The sequence below is a fragment of the Spermophilus citellus genome (genome assembly GCF_964194105.1).
Source record: "Spermophilus citellus genome assembly, chromosome: 8".
In the NCBI taxonomy this organism is placed as follows: Eukaryota; Metazoa; Chordata; class Mammalia; order Rodentia; family Sciuridae; genus Spermophilus; species Spermophilus citellus.
In genome coordinates, this window is record NC_138189.1 from 2,060,910 (window position 1) to 2,081,273 (window position 20,364).

The 20,364-nt window shown below is 50.8% G+C and overlaps 1 protein-coding gene across 5 annotated transcripts; it reads right to left on the reverse strand.

The window, feature by feature from the left end:
- Positions 1-600: 600 nt before the first annotated feature.
- On the reverse strand, positions 601-17,097 carry TNIP2 (TNFAIP3 interacting protein 2). Of its 5 annotated transcripts, none has more exons than XM_081304589.1 (6): positions 16,738-17,093; positions 6,889-7,200; positions 4,798-4,878; positions 3,866-4,114; positions 3,562-3,681; positions 601-1,520 (listed from the first exon to the last, which is right to left on the reverse strand). In XM_081304589.1, exons 1-6 carry the CDS (start codon positions 17,029-17,031, stop codon positions 1,257-1,259), a joined length of 1,320 nt encoding a protein of 439 aa, XP_081160715.1. In that variant the 5' UTR covers positions 17,032-17,093; the 3' UTR covers positions 601-1,256. The 5 variants fall into 5 exon arrangements, with proteins under 5 accessions (XP_081160715.1, XP_081160716.1, XP_081160718.1 ...); XM_081304590.1 differs by having other exon boundaries at positions 6,913-7,200; positions 16,738-17,092; XM_081304591.1 differs by having other exon boundaries at positions 1,346-1,593; positions 16,738-17,097.
- Between the last annotated feature and the right edge of the window lie 3,267 nt (positions 17,098-20,364).

Sequence of the window (20,364 nt, forward strand, 5' to 3'; positions counted from 1 at the left end):
TGGAAGAATGTGGAGTTCACATTTATGGCCTTGCTCCTGTCACAGGATGGCCTCTTCCCTGTGAATCACTTCCCTCCAACATCAGGGTGCAGGCTGGGGTTGTCGCTCAGTGGTACAGCGCTTGCCTAGCACGTGTGAGGCAGTGGATTCAATCCTCAGTACCACATAAAAATAAATAAATAAGTAAAAGTAAAACAACAAAATCAGGGTATACTTGTAAGCAAACTCGTTCACAAACCCTAGGTATTTCTACAAGTATCCTGGAGTAAAGATCAGGAGCTCAGGTATTTACCTGGATCAAAGAAGCTGCTAAAAATAGAAAGCTTAAAATGGAAGTCCTCTGTTCCTGCAGATGCTGAGGCAGCCTCTGCCCAACAAGCAAGGCCAGCCTGGCTCTCACTGACCTCATCTTGGGAGCAAAGAGCAGGAGCATTTCTCTTTGCCAGCTGGTCTAAGTCCTGCACCTGAAAACACTGCTTGTCCCTATTCCCACCCACACGGATTCCCAGAACAATCACAATAGTGAGTACATTTATTATAAAAATAAGTTAACATGAAGTCAATGTACTTTAACTTCTGGCCTATGACCAGAAGTGCATGATAAATGCTCTTGCAATGCAGGGTGCTATGTGGAGGCGGGGCTGTGCCTGGCTTGGGAGGGTCCCTAGTGTGATGCGTATGCTACACAGAGCTGGCCTGTGAGGGACACCTTATTCTTTTTTTTTTTAATTTTTTATTTTTTAGTTGTAGTTGGACATAATACCTTTATTTTATTTATTTTTATGTGGTGCTGAGGATCGAACCCAGGGCCTTGCATGTGCTAGGTGAGTACTTTGCCACTGAGCCACAACCCTAGCCCAGGACACCTTATTCTGTGGCACAGGATGAGCCTTCCATCCTAGGGATGGCACACTGGGCTCCCACAGGCAGCCACCTGCTTCTGGCAAGCAGCAGCATCTGAAGCTGCAAGGTACCTGGCCTCTAGGTGTCCCTGCACCAGACTGGCTTGGCAGCTTGGGACAGGACTGCCCCCACTGCCAGATGCTCCTGACCCTAACTCTGACTCCAGCTCTGCTGGCAGCTTCACAGACCCAGTCTGAGCTGTGGCCAAAAGGGAACCAAAGAGAACTCTTAAGAGTGTTCCTATCTCATTCTGGGCGCCCTATGTCTCAGTAGAGTTCAACCCACCATGTCTGAAAGCAGCCCCACATCCCCTAGGGCAGGGTGGAAACCACAGGGGCACAGGAGGCCCTGGCTCACTGACAGCACTCAGACACATGCCTGAGGAATTTTTCACCCTGCGTGTCACTGAAGTAGCCCAGGCAGCGGGGGCACTGAAGGTCACCCCGTCCTCTGTGAGCTGTGCTGGGGCACACGTCCTCTGCAGGAGACTCCAGCTGTGGGGACCCAGGCCCAGGCCTCCAGCCACCAGGTGCCCCAAGCTCCAACACATCGGTCTCTAAGTACTTGGCAGTTCTGCTCCTAGTATGAATCCGGCAGGGGCCTTCCTCCTGGGTGTCCTACAGAAAAGGCAAAGATCTGTTCACAGGACCTGTGCTGGAGGCCACAAAGCCAGGCCTTGGGTTCTAGCCACTAGAGATATTAAATTTATTTATTTATTTAAAGAGAGAGAGGGAGGGAGGGAGGGAGGGAGAGAGGGAGAGAGAATTTTTAATATTTATTTTTTAGTATTCTGTGGACACAACATCTTTGTTGGTATGTGGTGCTGAGGATCGAACCCGGGCCGCACGCATGCCAGGCGAGCGCGCTACTGCTTGAGCCACATCCCCAGCCCAGAGATATTAAATTTAAATGCCATAGCCCGAACCCAGATAAGGAGGTGCTCAGCAAGTAACTGAAGAGGTCCCACATAGGCTCCCTCGTGGGCTCAGGAAGGAACAGCCCGAGTGGGGTTCACTCCCCACCCTGCACTGGAAGGCCTGATAGGACCATGAGCCCCAGGAGACCTGATCCAGAAGGTGGCCTTGGGAACAAGCCCCATGTACCACTGTGGAGTAGCAGCAGCAGAACTCATGGTGGGGAGGCAGCAAACTAAGGCCAGTCCTTCTCTCGACCTCCCTTAAGAGGCTTGGGATGCTGCGCAGACTGAGCCCCAGAGGGCTTCCAGCAGCACAGGGGTGTGTCCTTGGCTCAGCCTCAAAACTTGTTGGCATAGCCTGGTGTGGCCTGACACATGTTCCAGATAACTGCCATGAACTCGGCAGCTTGCAGAGCCCATGTAGCACCTGCATACTTCATTGCTGGTGACCACCAGCCCCACCAGAAATCCTGCCCTTGGGGCTGAGCAGGAATCCCTTGGAGAATTCAGATCAGGCAAACCTGGAATTGGCTCCACTATTTGAGAGGCTGCCTGACAGGCCACTTGGGGCCATCTTTGTGACTGCACCATTATCAGCCCTTTAATCCAAATCACATACCTTCAGGTAGGCCAGAAAACCCACAGACAAAACCAAATCCCAGGAAAGCCCACAGACAAAAACAAAGGTCAGCAAAAGATGCTCCCCTTCCTGCCCGTACAGCATGCTAGAGGGTCCCTTCCTAGTACTACAATACCCTGTTTTAGAAGAACCAGGAATTGGAGGGTGGGGAACACCCCAGCTGCATTATGTGAGGCCAAGTTGGCTGCTGGGGCTGGGCAGGGGCTCTGGGGAGCCTCCTGTGGCTGGTGAAGCCTTCTATACCACCCTGTTGGTCTGTGAACTTAGGAGGGGAACGTAGGTCTCCATCATTTATAAGTAGGACTGGCGACTGCATCCAGGACCCTTGCTGTAGTCTTAGTCCAAGGGTGTTAAAGAAATGGTATCCTTCATGACTCCCCTAAGCAGAGGCTGTCAGCCAATGAGATCCAGCAGCTGCTCAGCACAGAGCACTGTGGGTATTCCTCATATCCCCCAGGTCCTGCTCAAGATTTTCCAAGAGGGGCACTTTCAAGGCCAGCTCTGGCTTGGAGTGCACTGACTTCTGAAGGCATTGCTAGTATCCAGTCTGTCAAGACAGGAAGTTAGTTCTTTGAGGGAGCACAGTTTGCCCCAGGACAGAGTGTATTAGATACAAAGTGGCTAAAGACAAATACCTCTCCTGGGATTTTGTGGAGCATGAGTCTACCGAGGGAGAGGTTAAGAGGTTCTGTTGGTTATAGCCCAGCACAGCGGCTATGCTGGAGGACCTTACTGGACACTCAGGGTCTATGTCATACCTATGTGACCCATTAACTAGGGTGCCCACCTCACAGCAAGGACAGATATGCATGGAGAGTCTGGGGCCAGGACAAGCTCTCTAGCCACATCATAGCAACGCACAGGGAGACAGCACAGGCCTGGGGGCAGACTCCTCTGCTAACAAACCACCAAGCCAGCTGCTCCACAACTAAAGGAGCCCAGCAGGAGGTCTCTCAGGACTGAGCCCCAGGGCTCAGATGAGGCAGCTTGCCTGACTCTGGTCACCAGCAAATCAGGGTCTCAGCAGACAGAGAGGCTTGAAGTTCATGAAGAAAAACAAAAATACTAGCCCTGAGGGGAGGAGACAGGCCCTTGCACCTACCTGTCTCTGGGAAGCCTTGTACAGCAAGGAAGTGACCTTCTCCTCCAGCTCCTGAATCCTGCTTTGAGCCCGTTCCCGATCTGCCCTTTCTGATGCGAAGTCATCCTTGTAAGCAAGAAGCTGAAAGGAGACAATATACTCATTTCTGCTCAGGAAGGAGACAGTCCTTGGCTGGCTTCTTCCAGTGCCCTCTGACTGCTGCCCACCCAGTGCCTCCAAGCCTTGACCCAGTCTGTCCTAAGACCATGGCTGCCACATGTAGCGTGTGTCTTGTTGGCGCTGCCTAGAGCCCATGGGCAGACACCTGCTGCTCCAGCATCTGCACTCGCTCCAGTGCGGAGTCTCGGGCCATCCTGGCAGCTGCCAGCTCCTGCTTCACTTCTGCACAGTCATTTATCTTCTCCTCCAACTGCCTGTTGAGCCGGGAGATCTCCTTCCTCATCAGTTCAGATTCCTGGGGGGCCTGCAGCCCCCTCAGCTGCACGTGGAGTTCCCTCACATACTCGTCCCGGCTGGCATCATAGCGCTGCCACTTGGCATTGAGGTCTTCCACCTGTGGGGGCAGAGCCAGGAGCTCACAGCACAGCCCTGAGGCGGCCAGCCAACTAGCAGCTAGCACAGAGGATTTAGAGTATAACTGGGGTGAGGCTCTCCTCTTAAATGGAAGTCACCTCCCTCTGTTTTGTGCAGGGGGACAACCAGAGAATCCTGAGACTCAACCTTAAACAGAGTGGACATAGTACAGTTTTCCAGCCTTGAAAACAGGACTTCCAGACTGTAACTTGTGCTTCTTTATAGACTGGTGCATTAACTGTGGGGAGTGGCAGACAGGAAGTGTCCTGCATATCCTCTTTTTTTTTTTTTTTTTAAAGAGAGAGTGAGAGAGGAGAGAGGAGAGAGGAGAGAGGAGAGAGGAGAGAGAGAGAGAGAGAGAGAGAGAGAGAGAGAGAGAGAATTTTTAATATTTATTTTTTAGTTCTCGGCGGACACAACATCTTTGTTGGTATGTGGTGCTGAGGATCGAACCCGGGCCGCACGCATGCCAGGCAAGCGCGCTACCGCTTGAGCCACATCCCCAGCCCCTGCATATCCTCTTGAGCAGCAAGTTCTGGTCTCTGGGGACAGTTGAGTGGATGGAGGGCAGGAGCAACTTCTGGGCAGAGGCCAAGGAGAGAACCCTCACCTGCCCTCTGTTAGGGCGAGGGATCTTCACAATGAAATGTCAAAGACACTCACATGAGTCACCTTCTGTTTCAACAGTCGATTTTCTTCCTGTAACTTCTCAACAGCAGCCTGATCCCCATCTGTATGCTCTGGCTGCATGAAAAAGGGAAAGAGGGAAGCCATGTTAGCACATGACTGACTCAGAGGCTGAGGCCACATATCATCACTGTCCTGCAGTATAGGAGGTGGTGACCACTTGCTTGACAGGAAGCTGCTGGTTCTAGCTCCCTGACCAGGCCTACTCCCCGCTAGGGCTGGGCCATGCCTTGGGCATCCTTGACACTGTCTCTATCCCATCCTGCCAACCAATGTGAGCTGTTCATATTTTAAACGTCCTACACCTAAATACTCTAAAGCCATAGTCTGAAGGCACTGGAATGCCAAATGAAATAAAACCCTCTGAGACTTGCCATCGTAACAGATAGCAGAGAGGACAGGAACCTTAATGCTGCTGTACACCAGAAGACCCCAGCAGGAGGGCGGGCCTGGCCATGGATCCAATTTATCCCCCTCCTGCCCAGTCAGATTCAAATGTGGCTAATGTGGACACAGCACCTAGCCCAGGCCTCATGCAGAGTCAAGGGGATTCAGTCACAGAACTATGTCCCAAAACAACCCCAAACAATAGCTGGAAGACCTAACTAAAAAGTCTCATGAAACCAGTTTGTACTCTAGAAATTCTGTGCACTGGACAGTGGGCGACTGTATACCAGTGACGCAATTTTTCAAAATTCCCCAAATGACAGGAAATACATGTACTAACCCAGTCGGCACTGGGAAGCCCTGGTGACTCAGCTGAGTCCCGGCTAAGAAGTGACACTGATTTAGAAACCAAGGAGATGCCTGCCCCCACCATCAGCCCCACACCTTCCCAAGCTGACCATCGTGTGGCTGCTTCAAGTCTCGAGAGGGAACGTCACTGTGACCAGAGCTGACTAAGAGCACCCGTTTCCTCCAGACGCCCCTTCCTTTGGGTTTCTGAAACACAGCTGCGTTCTTCCTGAGGTGCCCTTTATAGAATCCACCCACCGAGACAGGTGGTTCTCAGCAGGTCTTTTCCCAGTGGGCACTGTGGTGACACTACCCATAGCTGGGTGTCCTGCCTGCCCCAGTACTTACGTTTCTGTGTGAACCTGTAGCAGCCTCAGAGAACTGTCTGGAAAGGCCCTGAATGAGAGAGGCCTTGTGCTGGGGTGTAAGCTTCTGCCTTTCTGGGCACTCCGTGTCACCTGGACAAGGTGTACCCTGCGTGCCTATTCCCAGCGTCTTGTGGATCCCCACAACTCCCTAGTGGGAAGGACGACATGGACAGCACTGGCCTATAGCAGCTTCCGCCCATCAGGGGCCCCTCAATGGCTAGGTGTACCCCCCATAACAACCTTCTGGATGCAGAGATCCTCTGTCCTTGAGCCCCTCACCAAACCCTAACAAAGCCATAGCCAGACCTGGCCGGTTCTAGAAGAGCCACCAGCTCCACTTTGTGTGGTGCCCAGCTCGGGGTACAGTGCTGAGACACAGAGCTGCTCTATGTCCTGTAAATTGGTGGGAGGAGGAGTGTATCTCAGAATGGCCAGGTCTCCCAGCTGTGGGCATGAGGCCATGCTAGGGCAAGGATATGCCCAAAGCTAGCTCAGAGAGAGTACTGGCGCCACACGACACCAGGGGGGCCAGCCTGGACCCATTCAAAGGCAGAGAGCCCACAGAGGCCAGCTCTTGTGGGCTTCTGTAGCCTCCAGCCTGGCCCTGCCCAGTGGCATTTGGAGGCACTGCCCTCCCTAGCAGAATTGCCCACCTCTGCCTCAGTTGCACTGGCCTAACACATAATGATACCTCTTCAGGGCTGCCCCATCCCAGCCCTTCCTCCCCATCCTCAGCGGGACAGAAGATGCTACAGGGCCATCTCTCCATCAGATCCAGGGTCAGCTGCAGGTAGTGTTGGGGCTGGGTAGGCATCCTGCCAAGTCCCTGGACGGGCCAGCTCCCCATTAGCCAGTCCTCCAAACTGAGAACAGAAGTGGGTTCAAGGCAACCCTGACCTCCGTGACTGCACAGGGACCCCAGGGGCTTGTGGACAATGCCTCTGCCCACCCTACCCGTCTTCACCTCAGGTGATTCACTGTGGCCCACCTCCTTCAGGCACTTCTCCCCCACGTCCCCCTGTGCATGTCGTTCATCCAGACACTTGGCCAGGTGCTGGCACATGTGTGCAGTGGCAGCCAGCGTCCTGCGTAACTGGTGGGTCTCATCAGCCAAGGAGCGGCACAGCACATGGCTGGCGGCCCGGGCCCGTTCCTTCTCCAGCACACTCCTCCGCAACAGGACAAGCTCCTTCTCCCGGGCTTGCTGAGGCTGGCTCATCAGCTGCTGCGTCTCCTTCTCTTTTTCTTCTAGTTGCTCAGTAAGTCTCTCAACTTCCTAAGTGGAAGATTTTAAAGCACAATTTGTTTGATTAAAAGAATATCAAAAGCAAACATTGATAAAGCAAAAGAAAAGCTGACAAGGATCACCCAGCACTAGATGACACCTCTCAGAAGGGAGGCTTCTCAACCTGCATTGAGCATGCTCTTCTGAAACTTTATCTAAAAATCTGTTTTCACAAGAAAATTTTTAACTTTAGATTTTGCATCAATGAATTACTAAAAGTGGCTGGCTGGGCACAGTGGTGCAGGCCTATAATCCTTGAGACTTGGGAGGCTGAGGCAGGAGTACTGAAGTTCAAGGCCAGCCTGGGCAACTTAGCAGGACCCTGTCTCAAAATAAAAAATTAGAACAGGGGGTGTACTCAGTGGTAGAGCATCCCTGGGTTCAGTCCCCGGAACCATAATCAATTAGGCAGGAAGAATAGGGAAATTAGGGTGCACACAGGAGAAGGCTGCAGGGAGACAAAGACTAGAGCCATGAATCTCTAGGCCAAGGAACACCAAGGACTGCAGCCACCACTGAGCCTGGGAGAGGTGGGGATGATCTTCCCAGTGTCTTTGGAGAGAGCAGATGTCTTGATTTGGGGCTTCTGGCCTCCAAAACTGTGGAAAGATTCAATTTGTCTTGCTTTAAGCCCCCTGGTTTGTGGTGCTTTATTCTAGCAGCTTTAGAAAACTAATGTACCCAGCAGTAATTATTTAAAAAAAAAATCCTTAAAACCATTTTTTTTTTTTCCAACGGGGGACTGAACTGAAGGGGGGATTTACCACTATCTGCCCAGTTCTTTACATTTTTTTATTTTTTGGTACTGGGGATTGAACTCTAGGGACACTTAACCACTAAGCCACATCATATCCCAGCTCTTTTTTATATTTTTATTTTGAGATAGGGTCTCCCCAAGTTGCTTAGGGCCTCACTAAGTTGCTGTGGCTGGCTTTGACCTTGTGATCTTCCTGCATCATCCTCCAGAGCTGCTGGGATTATAGGCATGCACCACTGCACCCAGCCCTTATTTTTCATTTTGAGACAGGATCTCACTAAATTTATGAGGCTGGCCTCAAACCTGGCAATCCTCTTGCCTCAGCCTCCAAAATCATTAGGGTTACAGACACAGGTGTGCACAACTGTAGCTTAGTATAATTTTTTTTTTAAGACAGGATTTCTGTATCTTGCCCAGACTCATCTTGAACTCCTGGGCTTAAGCGATCCTCTCACCTCTGCCTTCTAAGACTACAGGTAAGTGCCACAGCACCTGACCAAAATGACGGTTTTTAAATACTAGGCTTTAAACTTAAGCTTTCCCATTTTCAACAAACTCTCCAACATATAGTCTGAAGGAGGTGAGGAAAGTTCAATCATCCACCCATGAAAAGATTGCTTCAGAGAACTCCCAGTGTGTCCCCCGGAGGTGGGGGAGGAATCTAGCCTTTGCCTTGGGTCCTCGCTCACCTCCTGCACCTGTGAAGAGGGCCACGCTAGGAGGTGAGTCTGACCAGCCTTGTTTTGTGGTGATAGAGATGGAACTCAGGCCCTGGCTCATGCTAGGCAAGTGCTCCACCACTGAGCCACAACCTAGCCTCTGGCTTTTTAAAAATATTTTTTAGTTGTAGATGGATACAAACAATACCTCCACTTTATTTTTATGTGATGCTGAGGATCAAACCCAGTGCCTTACATATGCAAGTTAAGCGCTCTACCACTGAGCCACAACCCCAGACCCCAACCTCTGGCTTTTTTGAATCATAAAAACATATGTACTGTTCTTAAAATATAATTCAAATATATACAAAAGGAAATAAATATTTTTTCCTTCCCCAATCCCTCCCTGGTCCACCTCAGTCTCCAAAGACAACTGCTATTCATTACTTGGGCACGTTTATAATCACTATTCCATGTGTGTGCTTTACACAGTAGTTACAGAATACTATGTATCATGCTTCTTTTCTCCTTGGAATCTCCTGATTTCACAGCAGCTCAGAGGAACCTGCCTTGTTCTTAACCACTGTAGCTGTCCTCTCCTACAAATAGAGCCACAGGGGAATGCCCAGAGGATGCATGGCCAGTACTGTTTTAAGAGTGGGGTCCAGGGCTGGGGACATAGCTCAGTTGGTAGAGTGCTTGCCTTGCATACACAGAACCCTGGGTTCAACCCCCAGCACCAAAAAAAAGGGCAGGGTCCAGGGCTGGGGGCCCCACTCTGTGGCTCAGTAGTAGAGCGCTTGACTTGCATGCATGGGGCGCTGGATTCGATCCTCAGCACCACATAAATAAATAAAATAAAAGGTATTGTGTCCATCTATAACTAAACTTTAAAAAAAAAGAGTGGGGTCAAGAAGTAAGAGGTGGGCTGCGGATGTGTCTCAAGCGGTAGTGTGCTTGCCTGGCATGCATGGGGCCCGGGTTCGATCCTCAACACCACATACAAAAACAAAGATGTTGTGTCCGCGAAGAACTAAAAAATATTTTAAAATTCTTTTTTTTTTTTTTGAGAGTGAGAGTGAGAGAGAGAGAGAGAGAATTTTTTAATATTTATTATTTTTTTTAGTTCTCGGCGGACACAACATCTTTGTTGGTATGTGGTGCTGAGGATCGAACCCGGGCCGCACGCATGCTAGGCAAGCGCGCTACCGCTTGAGCCACATACGGCTGCATCAATGATTATAGCGGCACAATTCACAATAGCTAGACTGTGGAACCAACCTAGATGCCCCTCAATAGATGAATGGATAAAAAAAATGTGGCATCTATACACAATGGAGTATTATGCAGCATTAAGAAATGACAAAATCATAGAATTTGCAGGGAAATGGATGGCATTAGAGCAGATTATGCTAAGCGAAGCTAGCCAAGCCCTAAAAAACAAATGCCAAATGTCTGCTTTGATATAAAGAGAGCAGCTAAGAACAGAACAGGAAGGAAGAGCATGAGGAAAAGACTACAGTAAACAAAGACGAATGGGGGGAGAGAAACGGAGAGAGAAGGGAAAGCATATGGAAATGGTAGGAGACCTTCAATGATACATAAAATTATAAGAGGTCATGAGGGGCAAGGGGGAGGGAAAAAAAGGGAGAGAATTGAACAACAGCAGGGGAGGTAGAGAGGGAAGATGGGAGGGTAGGGGAGGGGAGGGGGGATAGTAGGGGATAGGAAAGGTAGCAGAATACAACAGTCACTAATATGGCATTATGTAAAAATGTGAATATGTAACAGATATGATTCTGCAATCTGTATTTGGGGTGAAAATGGGAGTTCAAAACACAATTTGAGTCAAATGTATGAAAGATGATATATCATGAGCTATGTAATGCTTTAAATAATCAATAAAAAAAAAGAAAAAAAATATTTAAAAATTCAAAAAAAAAAAAAAAAAAGAAGTAAGAGGTAAGGGCTGGGGATGTAGCTCGGTTGGTATAGAGCTTGCCTCTAGCTCGGGTGGTAGACAGCTTGCCTCGTATGTACAAGGCCCTGGGTTCAGTCCCCAGTACCACCAAGAAGAAGAAAAAGAAAAGTAGTAGTAGTAAGTGGTAAAGCACTTGTCTTACAATGCACAGGCCCTGGGCTCAGTCCTTGACACAGGAAGAACAGAAGGCAGGGAGGAAGGGTAAGAGGAAGAAAAGAGAAAGGAGGAAAGGGGAGGAAATAATCCAGTGGAGCTGCACCAGGCCCCGCCCTGTCTCCTGGCACTCCTCCACCCAAACTCCATGGTGTGCATGATAGCTGCTCTGTGGGGTAAGCCCAGGGTGCACCTGTGTATGCTAACCTGGTGACTCAGAACATTCTGGACTTTTCTCTGGGCATCTTTTCCTTCCCACTTTCCCTAAACTTTGTTGTAGAGATGAATAGAAAGAGAAAAGAAGAAACGTCAGTTATAATGATCAGATGCAGAACTAATCTGGGGATGGAAGGTGCCAGTGTAGAGTGGATTTTTGCCCAAACATGTTCAGCACCTGTACCTGTCAACCATCACATCTATGCCTCCATCTGACTTCACAGGTATCAGAGGCCTCAGGCGCCTCCCTCTGCCCGCCAGGTGAGCTCTGTTCTCCCCAGGCCATAGCATTCACCATTACGACCCCGACAACTCCACGGAGCAGGCAGGCCTTTCTGTGTGGAGGGGGCCGGGTTAGCCGGGATCTCCCAGAGCAGCCCCACTGCACTTGCAGGACGGGAGGCGGAGTGACCTAGACCTCAGTGCTTTGAAGAACAGAGGGGCTCCAGGCTCTCCAAGGGTTTAGCGGCCCACCACAGGCTGCCAAGGGGTGCCAGTTCACCTACCTCAACGTGGCCACTTACAGGAGGGCACATACAGTATGATGGGGCGTTTACCCAGATGAGAACCACCTGTGGCCTCCTTAACAAAGGGCTACGAACAGGAAAAAGAAGACTGAGCACTAGGCTCCCACTGCTGCGGTTCCATGGTATTGAGCCTAGCACCAAAAGCACAGGCATTTCCTGACCTTGAGTTTATTTAAAAGCTGACATTTTTGAAGGTATTACAAATTGGTCAGGGCCTCTCCCATGTCCTTACTTTGTGGATCGTATAGCTGCTCTTTGGAAGTGTTGCAGAGCCCTGCCGGCCCTGGCCCTGGCCTGGCCCACCCCTCCCGGACCTTGTTGCCACCAGCCAGCACCACAGCTCTGCTCTTCACACACTGCCTGTTGCTAGTGACAATGAAGTTCCCAGGGCAGTGACATTTTCTGCCATGCTCACCTGAGCCAGACCAAGTTCCCCTCAGCAGTGGCTCAAAACCTTCTGTGCAGTAAACAGAGATGGTCATTCAGACCCGACAATAGCATACACTTAAATGTTAAGTTTTCTAAAACAAAAGCTGAAATTTTTTTCAGCAGCATGACAGAGAAATGTCTCTTTCTGATACTGAAGTTTATTCAGGGAAAATATGTTATCTATACACATAAGAACAAGTATTGAGCTGGGCACGATGGCTCCCAGAGGCTCAGGAGGCTGAGGCAGGGGGATTGTGGATTCAAAGCCAAACTCAGCAAAAGCAAGGCCCTAAGCAACTCAGTAAGACCCTGTCTCTAAATAAAATACAAAATGGGGCTGGGGATGTGGTTCAGTGGTCAAGAGCCCCTGAGTTCAATCCCCAGCACCTAAAAAACAAAACAAAACAAAAAAAGTAGTATTGATATATATGCAAAAGCATCAGATGTGACTGTGGTAGCAGGAGCAGTCACTGCTTCCTGAGCCCAACTCCGCACTGACCACAGGATTCCATGCCCTCCACCACACCTGTCTCTCCTATTCCACAGGTGCACAAACTGAGGCTCCCAGGCTCAAAGTAGCCGCCAGTGTGACTGAGTGAGGACAGCCTGCCTCAATGCCTCCATCCGCTGCAGTGTCCTTAGACCCTCTTCAGCACTAGGGGACTTTGAACAAAACCTGATTTCTAAGCCTTCTTCCTCCACTGGCCAAAAGGAGACAGTGGGAGAAACAGCCATCTCTATATGGATCCTGAAGCACACCAGGAGCATGGCTCCCTCCTGCCTCCTCGCGCCAGGCCTTGGCACTGGGCCCTGCTCCACGTGGCTGCCCAGTAAGTATTACTGGGACTAAGACTGGGCCATACATACAGACAAGGCCTGGATTCTCAACTGGCTTCCAAAACAGATAAAGGAGAGCGACAGACCTGCGGCTGACTATGGGAAGAGGTAGGTGAATCTAAAGAATTTGGCAGCCTTTTTATTTTCTTCTTTCTTGAAAAATCAGCTTGCAGGGGCTGGGGTGAGCTCAGTAGCACTGTGCCTGCTTAGCACACACAAGGCCCCAAGGATGCTCTCTAGCACCAACTAAAAAACATAAAAATTGGCTTTCAAACATCAGTTTAAAAATAACCTCACTGTGTGATACTTGCTAGGTGACAACTACACCTTTTTCGGGGCTGTCTTCTTCCCACACCACTAAGGTGGAGGCGAAGCCACTGGCGGTCTGCTGCCCAGGCTTCTCTCAGCAGCCCTCCTCCCCACAGTGCGAAGCCTGGTCTCGAGCCTGTTTTGAGTGCTTGTTGGCTCTCAAGCTGGAGAGATTCAAGTTGGCTTCCCCGGCTGTTTCCAGGTAATTACAGTTCTTGGGACACAGTAGTGGCCTCAACCACTTATGGCTGTACAGCCAGTGCTGGAGTTGCCGTCTTATGCACTCCGGCACAACACAGAGAATGGTGACTGGCCTGGCCTCTCTGGCCCACTCCCCAACAGCTCTATGCGCAGGACCAAGTGTGAAGAATGCTATCAACGGTCCTGTGGATCAGTCTTACACACAGGAGGCTGAGCCTCTGGGCCTGCATCCTGGATCAGTCTGCCAGGGCCCTGTAACCAAGTACCACAAACTGTTGATGTAACAACGGAAATAATATTCTCTCACACCTCTGTAAGCCATAAGTCCAAGATCCAGGTGTGGACAGGGCCATGTTCCCTCCCCTGGCTCCAGGAGAAAGCCTTCCTCCTCAGCTCCCAGTTCCTTACCTTGTAGATGCAACACTTCAATCTCTGCCTCTGTCTCCACATGACCTCTTACACACCTTCACATGGCCGTTCATAAGGATATCAGTCACTGGATTAGGACACACCCTCATTTTAGCTTACTACATCTGCAGCACCACATTTCCAAATAAGGTCGGCAGTCAGAGGTTCCAGGTGGACATGAATTTTGGGAAGACACCATTCAATCCAGTATTGTCCCTTCCTGCTTTCTGGGCAGCCCTTAGATGCTGCAGCCCAAACCTGGCTGTCCTTATGCCAGGAGCCAGTGAAACCTCATAAGCTTTGGTCTAACACAACCTTCTAATACACTTGAACCATTCAAGGTCCAGTTCCACCACTGCACATATGGACCATGTTCTGGACCACACCTGGATTCTTCAGCAAGTTTTCTGCCTTAGTCAAAGGACCATGATGGGGTCCAGGTAAACCAAGACTTGGACCAAGTGAAGAAATCCAAGAGTTCATGGGAAAGAAGCTCCCTTTCCATTGTCTATCTCTCAGTTACTACCAGTGTACACAGTGGCAAAGGTTTTTGTGTGTGTGCGAGTGTGTGGTGCTGGAGACTGAACCCAGGGCCTTGTGCATGTGAGGCAAGCGCTCTACCAACTGAGCTACATCCCCGGCCCCACAGTTTGTTTTGATGCTAGCAAATTAAAAGATCCATCATACTATCAGAAGTGAGTTCCATAGAAGGGTTCACTTCATTATCCTGACCTTGACCTCCTGGAGATTTCCTCTGGATCAAAGACCCCAGGCAGCTGTTAAAGTAGCATGGAAGCCCAAGGTTGCTTGGTGTTCAGAATGACATACAGATTTGGCCACCTAAGTCTCTTGTCCCTACCTTGTCTTTTTCTCGAGTTTTTTCCCCTCCATTTACATTTCTGTCTGGGGAATAACAAGTATGAAACAACTTTTCTGTATCCCTTGGAAATAACCTAAGCTTGTATGCAATTCTCTTATTTTAATCAGTTGTCCACAATCACAACATATTACTATATCTGGAAATATAACATTTAAACTAACCATTTCTTTAAGGAAAGGTTATTATAGTTACTCATTTATTTTCACACTTATTAATTTCTATTAACATTTAACATTAAACTTAGCTTCAGTTATTTTTCTTTTCCTACAGTTAAAAGACAAATGATTTCAAATATAAAAATGTTATATTCACTGGTAGCATCTAAAGATAATGAGTATAGGGAGAGGAGGAGGGGAGAAAACTTGAGACAGTAAAAAAAAAAAAGAATGACCCTCGTATTTGCATTGTTGTTGTTTTGTTTTGTTTTGGTAGTGGGGATTGAACCCAGGGTGCTTTATCTCTGAGCCACATCTCCAGAACTTTTTTTTTTTTTTTTTGAGACAGGGTCTTGCTGAGTTGCTTAGTACCTCACTAAGTTGCTGAGGCTGGTCTTGAACTTGTGATACTCCTGCGTCAGCCTCCCAAGTCACTGGGATTATAGGTGTGTGCCAAAGTGGCCAGCCATATTTGTATCAATTTGACAACACAATTCCTTTGATGTTTGATAAAATTGTGCTGAGACATGTACTTATCTTCATAAAAATGTACTATGTTAGTTCTCCGCTTAAGCCAGCATTTACCTTTGCAAACCACCTAACCTAAGGAGCTATGATACAGAAAAAAATGACAGCGAAATAAAACATACAGGATCTATCAGAATCAGTTGTTCCACACGTTAACTTATGATAGCTATGTTTGGTCACTTTGTTTGACAGATTGAAAAACATAATATTTAAAATTATTTAAAATTATCACAATAATCTTAATTTTTTTTGTAGTTGAAGGTGGACAGAATGCCTTTATTTTATTTTTATGTGGTGCTATGGATCAAATCCAGTGCCTCATGCACACTAGGCAAGCGCTCTGCCACTAAGCTACAGTCCCAGCCCAAAACTATCACAATAATTTAAACAAAATTACCTAAATAAAATTGCAAAATAATAAGTAAAAATCCCCCCAAAATATATACGCTGGGGGAGGAAGGACCAGTAATACTGGGACCACAGACCTTGCCCTGTGGGGCATCCCCCGGTGAGAAGCTGTGGACACAGGCTGAATACCCATGGCCTCTAGATTGAAGTACAGTTCTGCTCTGCTTGTAAGGTGCCCATATCCCCTAACCACTCCCCAAAACATTCTGGTGATAGGGTAAATGGGGCCCTTAGGGACCCCACTCTGTACTCATCGGTGGCCCTTAATGACCATTACACTAATATCAGTGGCAGAGATCAGATGACTTTTCTATTTCCTTTCTACTCTGATGAGTTACAATTGGCCTTCCAGAAAGAGAGGAGGAGCTGGAATTGGGGAGACATCTGGCTGTTGAGTTTATTTTAAATGATACAGATGGGGAAATGTTGACAACCTTAGTAAAACTGTATGGGAAACATGAACTCAACATTGTGCCCTATACCCAGAGAAACGCAGGAAGGGGGCAGGCCACTGCTGGAAAACCAGTTACCTCTTTAATGTGGGGGTTGGGGGCATTATTCTATTCTTTTCTTTATTTGCTTTTATAATCAGAAAACAGAGCCATGTTTCTTTTTTCCTTGAAAATCCGGCTATGGGACCAGTCCTAGAAACAAAAGCTGTCCTTTGAGGGCCACTCCATTTACAGGCCTATCTTCTTTCCTGGAAAAATCAGGATAATAGTCATGGACCAAATGAAATAACAGATGCCGGAGTTTGCCTGATTTGGGGGCCTACAAACAACTTATAGGAAAGTACTATTCTTGCTTCTGTTTGGGGAGAAAGGATTCACACCTGTCCTGGAACTCAGGCGCCTCCCTGGTGGTCACTCCCAGAATAAAGCGGCAGTGTCACCAGGGCTAAAGCCCTTTACTGGGCCGGGCTGGAAGGGACCCCACAACAGGCCAGCACCCAAGACCTGCCCTCACTGGAATCCTACACCCCGCACAGAAAACCCACATACCCGCGCCCGCAGCCCCAACTCTCAGCCCGCAGAACTCGCGCTGAGAACCCCGCGCCCGCAGCGTCGCCCGCCCCCGCACCTGGCGCAGCTGGGCCTCGGCGGCGCCTCCCTCCTGCCGCCGCAGCTGCTCCCGGAAGCAGGCCACCTGCTCCAGCAGCGCGTCCACGAGCGACGGCGCCGCGTGCCCCTCGAGCGCGTCCAGGCGAGCACGGAGGCGCGCGATGAGGGCGTCCCGGGCGGCCAGCTGGTCCTGCAGGCGCCGCAGCTGCTGACCCGCCTCCAGGTACAGGCCGCTGAGCGGCGCGGCCGCGAGCGGGGACCCGGCGTCCCGGGACATGACTGCCAGCCTGCCGCGGACGGCGGCGGCCTGCATTTCCGCGCGCGGCCGGCCGTCCCGGAACTCGGCCGCCCACTCCGCCGGCCCGTCCCGCCCCGCCCCGCCCCGCCCCGCCCCGCCGGCGGGCCACGCCCTCGCCCTCCCAGGCCCTGCGGTCCCCAGGGAGCTCCTAGGCCCATCCCCTGCGGTGGGGGTTCGTCCCAACGACCCTATTTCCCCCGCGTCTTGGGAAGCTGGAGAGTCGCGGGGTCCAGCAGCCTCTGGTGCAGCTACTGAAGACGAGGAGTCAGCCGACCTCCAGAGTGTGGGTCACAATCCGCCTCCTGGGCTGCAGGCCAGGTTCCCAGAGCCGAGCTCCCGAGCTAAGGGCGTGGCATTCAGTCGGTCACACGGAGATACTTCGCCCAGAGAGGTCCCCTACCCACCCAGGACTCACGTAGCACCCAGAGCCGGATGCCTAACCCCTGCAAGTGTGGGTGGAACACATCAATGCCAGAAGCTGCTCTTGGGGCAGGAGGCAACAGGGAGCTGGCCCTCCTCCTCCGTGCTTCTCCTTCCCTCAACTTCCCAAACAAATGCTGAGTTTTTCCAGGGCTCAATCACCCCCAATGGTGCCTATGCACAAATGGGGTCTTTTAGGGGTTCCCTGCCCAGGGCGTCCCTGCCCTGTGTGGATGCCTTTCCCTCCTCCACGTAGGTCCCTGTGCAAGGCACCCTGTGTTTCTCTTGTGTGATCCACACAGCTTGGGCTGAGCCTGGGCAAACGCAAAATGCAGACCAGGAGGGCTCCAGGCCCTGCAAAGAGGCTGGATCTCCCTCTAAGTGCAGCGAGGGGCCCTGAGGTTCCCAGCAGGTGACCAGGTAGAGCAGGGGAGTGGACAGACCACCACTTCCACTCTGGTTCATCTACTGTTGGAAATCGTACACTGAGATCCTGCACAGACCCCCTTCGCCTGGCCTCTTCGGGTCCCTCTGGGCCCTGCCCCTCCCGCTCTGCCGCTTCTATCTGGATACTAGGACGTCAGCCCTTGCCCTGCTGGCCTCATGAGCCAGCTGTGCTAGGAAGGAGGCTGTGTAGGGGCTGGGGAGCTTGTTGGGGGCCAGGCCCACCTACTAAATTGCAACTAGTAAAGTTAGCCACTAACTTAGTTTAGCAGCAACATCCCCCCATCACACACAGCAACCTGTGGTCACCTGTTCACCCAAAGAGCCAAGGTGACAGCACTTGACCTCAGCCCTTACCCATGGGAGGGGTCCCTCCTTTTGAGTGTCCACAAGGGGGCATTGTGATCCCACAGGCTTGGGGACCAGACTTCAGGCAGGACCTGAATGTGAGCCACCCACCACCCCCACGTTGCACCTAAGCATACAGAACGGAGCACCGGGTGCCTTGAGGTCTCTTCCCTGAGTCCTGGGTACCCAAGTCCCCAGTCACTGAACACTGAACAGCCTGGCTGCTCCAGGCATCTGGCTGCTCCAGGCATGCGGCTGCTGATGACTCGGAGCACCTGCCATCCCTCCATAATCTGTTCCTCTCAGTGGTAGATGACCAATCTGCTCCCTGTCTAACCCCTGAGGGTTAGGGCAAGGGTTAATCCAGTCCTGTGGATGGAAAGTGGCTCCATCTAGCAGCCTCCAAGGCCCAACTCTGTCAGGCCCAGCTCTGCCTCCCTCACACATCACCTCTCAGCCCCTGTCTCTACCCCTCTCTCTAAGACATAGGGGAAATGGTGGCGCTCACATGTCCCTGGCCACGGTGGAGTCCTTGGGAGGGCTGGTCAGGGTCAAATGCTCTCTATGGTGATGATCCTTGTCCTCCCAATTGTAGGTCCTTCCCTTGCCCACACCCCACTCTGGCTTTCCTCTGCCTTCTGCCCTCCCTGCAGAGAAGGAGGCCAGTAGCCAAGGGAATGTGCCCACCCAGAGCCTGTGCCCCACTTCTAGACCATACCTTAGGGGCCAGGACGTGAATTCCCAGGACAAACAGCCCTGTACAAATCTTGTACCAGTTATGACCTACAGAGGGCAGGTTCCCTGCTGGTTTGTGCAGCCCTGGTGAGGTACAGAAGTGCAGACAGCTCAGTGGCAAGCTGGGGTACACTCCCAGGAGAGACTCAGGTACAGGAACAGGGGCCAGGGCCAGCTGACCTGCCATGTTCAGGTTCATGCAAAGAGTGCAGGGAAGCCTGAGAGGGTAAACCCAGACAGGCTTTCCAGGTGCTGCAATGGTCCAACATGAGAGATGTGTTCAGACCATGGCTTGTTGCTTGAGGAGCAGCTCTGGCATATTCTGATGACACAGGTCTGTGCCTTTCCTCGCCCCGCCACCAGTGGACTAGCTGAGATGTGACTGATGATTCCTCCCAGCTGTGCAAATTCTATCCTCCCATAGTTCAGGAGTTCATGATTCACTTCTTTATGTATTTTTTTGAGGTACTGGGGATGCAACCAGGGCCTTGCAAATGCTAGGCAAGCACCCACCACTATGCTACATCCCCGAGTCCTGATTCTGTGATTCCTTTGTAATTCTGTGACCCTTTTACTTCTCTGATGCTGGGAGGGAGATGGGGCAGTGGGACCCCGTAGACCAGCGGAGGCTCAAGCTTTTCTCCGGAGTGACTCGTGAGCCTTGCAAGGTTCTGACTTTGGACATCCAAGAGGGAACAATGGTGCTTGGCCCAGAGCAGCGGCCATGGAGATGCCAAGAGCCCACCTGATTCTGTTGCTGAAGGAAAAGCCAATGAGACTTCTTGGCTGGCCGCGTCAATGGGGTCAGCATAGTCACCACCCAGGCTGTCTGTTCCTGAAACATGTAGGTGTGCTACCTGTTGTGGGGGGCAGACTGAGGACTAGGTGAAGTTACAACTCCCTGCTGGCCAACATCCCCAAGAGCCCTTCCACGGTCAGACTTTTTCTCCATCTTGCTCCATTTTCCTGGCATAGTTAAGTCTGGGGCATTTTTTCAGTTACTCCAGCCCCAGAGAGAAGATTCTAGGGTTCCAATCCTTCCTACAGGAGCAGAGAGGCTCCATGTTTGGACTACCTGCCTGGATCCATGGGGTCAACTCCTGTGGCCCTTAGTCTTCTCTTCCAGGCCTGGGAAGTAGAACTTCCTAAACTCCCGAGGAGGCTGGCAGAGCAGGCCTCTCCCAGTGGGTGTCCCAAGGATGGGGAGGATTGAAGACACCCCTGAGTGCCTGTGACAAGCTGCAGTGGTGGGTGTGGAGCATGGTGCTCAGGTTCTCCAGGACAAGAAGCCAGTGGGCCCCAAAAGGGAGAAGGCCACGCCTAGCGGACTCCTGGTGCCCTGGCAAGTTTCTCTCTGTCTAGTCTGCATGTTTGCATCTGTTTGGCAGACAGAAGCCAAGA

Bases quoted from the DNA above. Each gene is read 5' to 3' on its own strand.
- TNIP2 (XM_081304589.1), bottom strand. From the start codon at position 17,031: ATGCAGGCCGCCGCCGTCCGCGGCAGGCTGGCAGTCATGTCCCGGGAC. The intron at 7,201-16,737 runs GTGCGGGGGCGG...TCTTCCACTTAG, and splicing joins CCGAGGCCCAGCTGCGCCAG to GAAGTTGAGAGACTTACTGA. The intron at 4,879-6,888 runs GTGAAGACGGGT...TTTTTCATGCAG, and splicing joins GCCACAGTGAATCACCTGAG to CCAGAGCATACAGATGGGGA.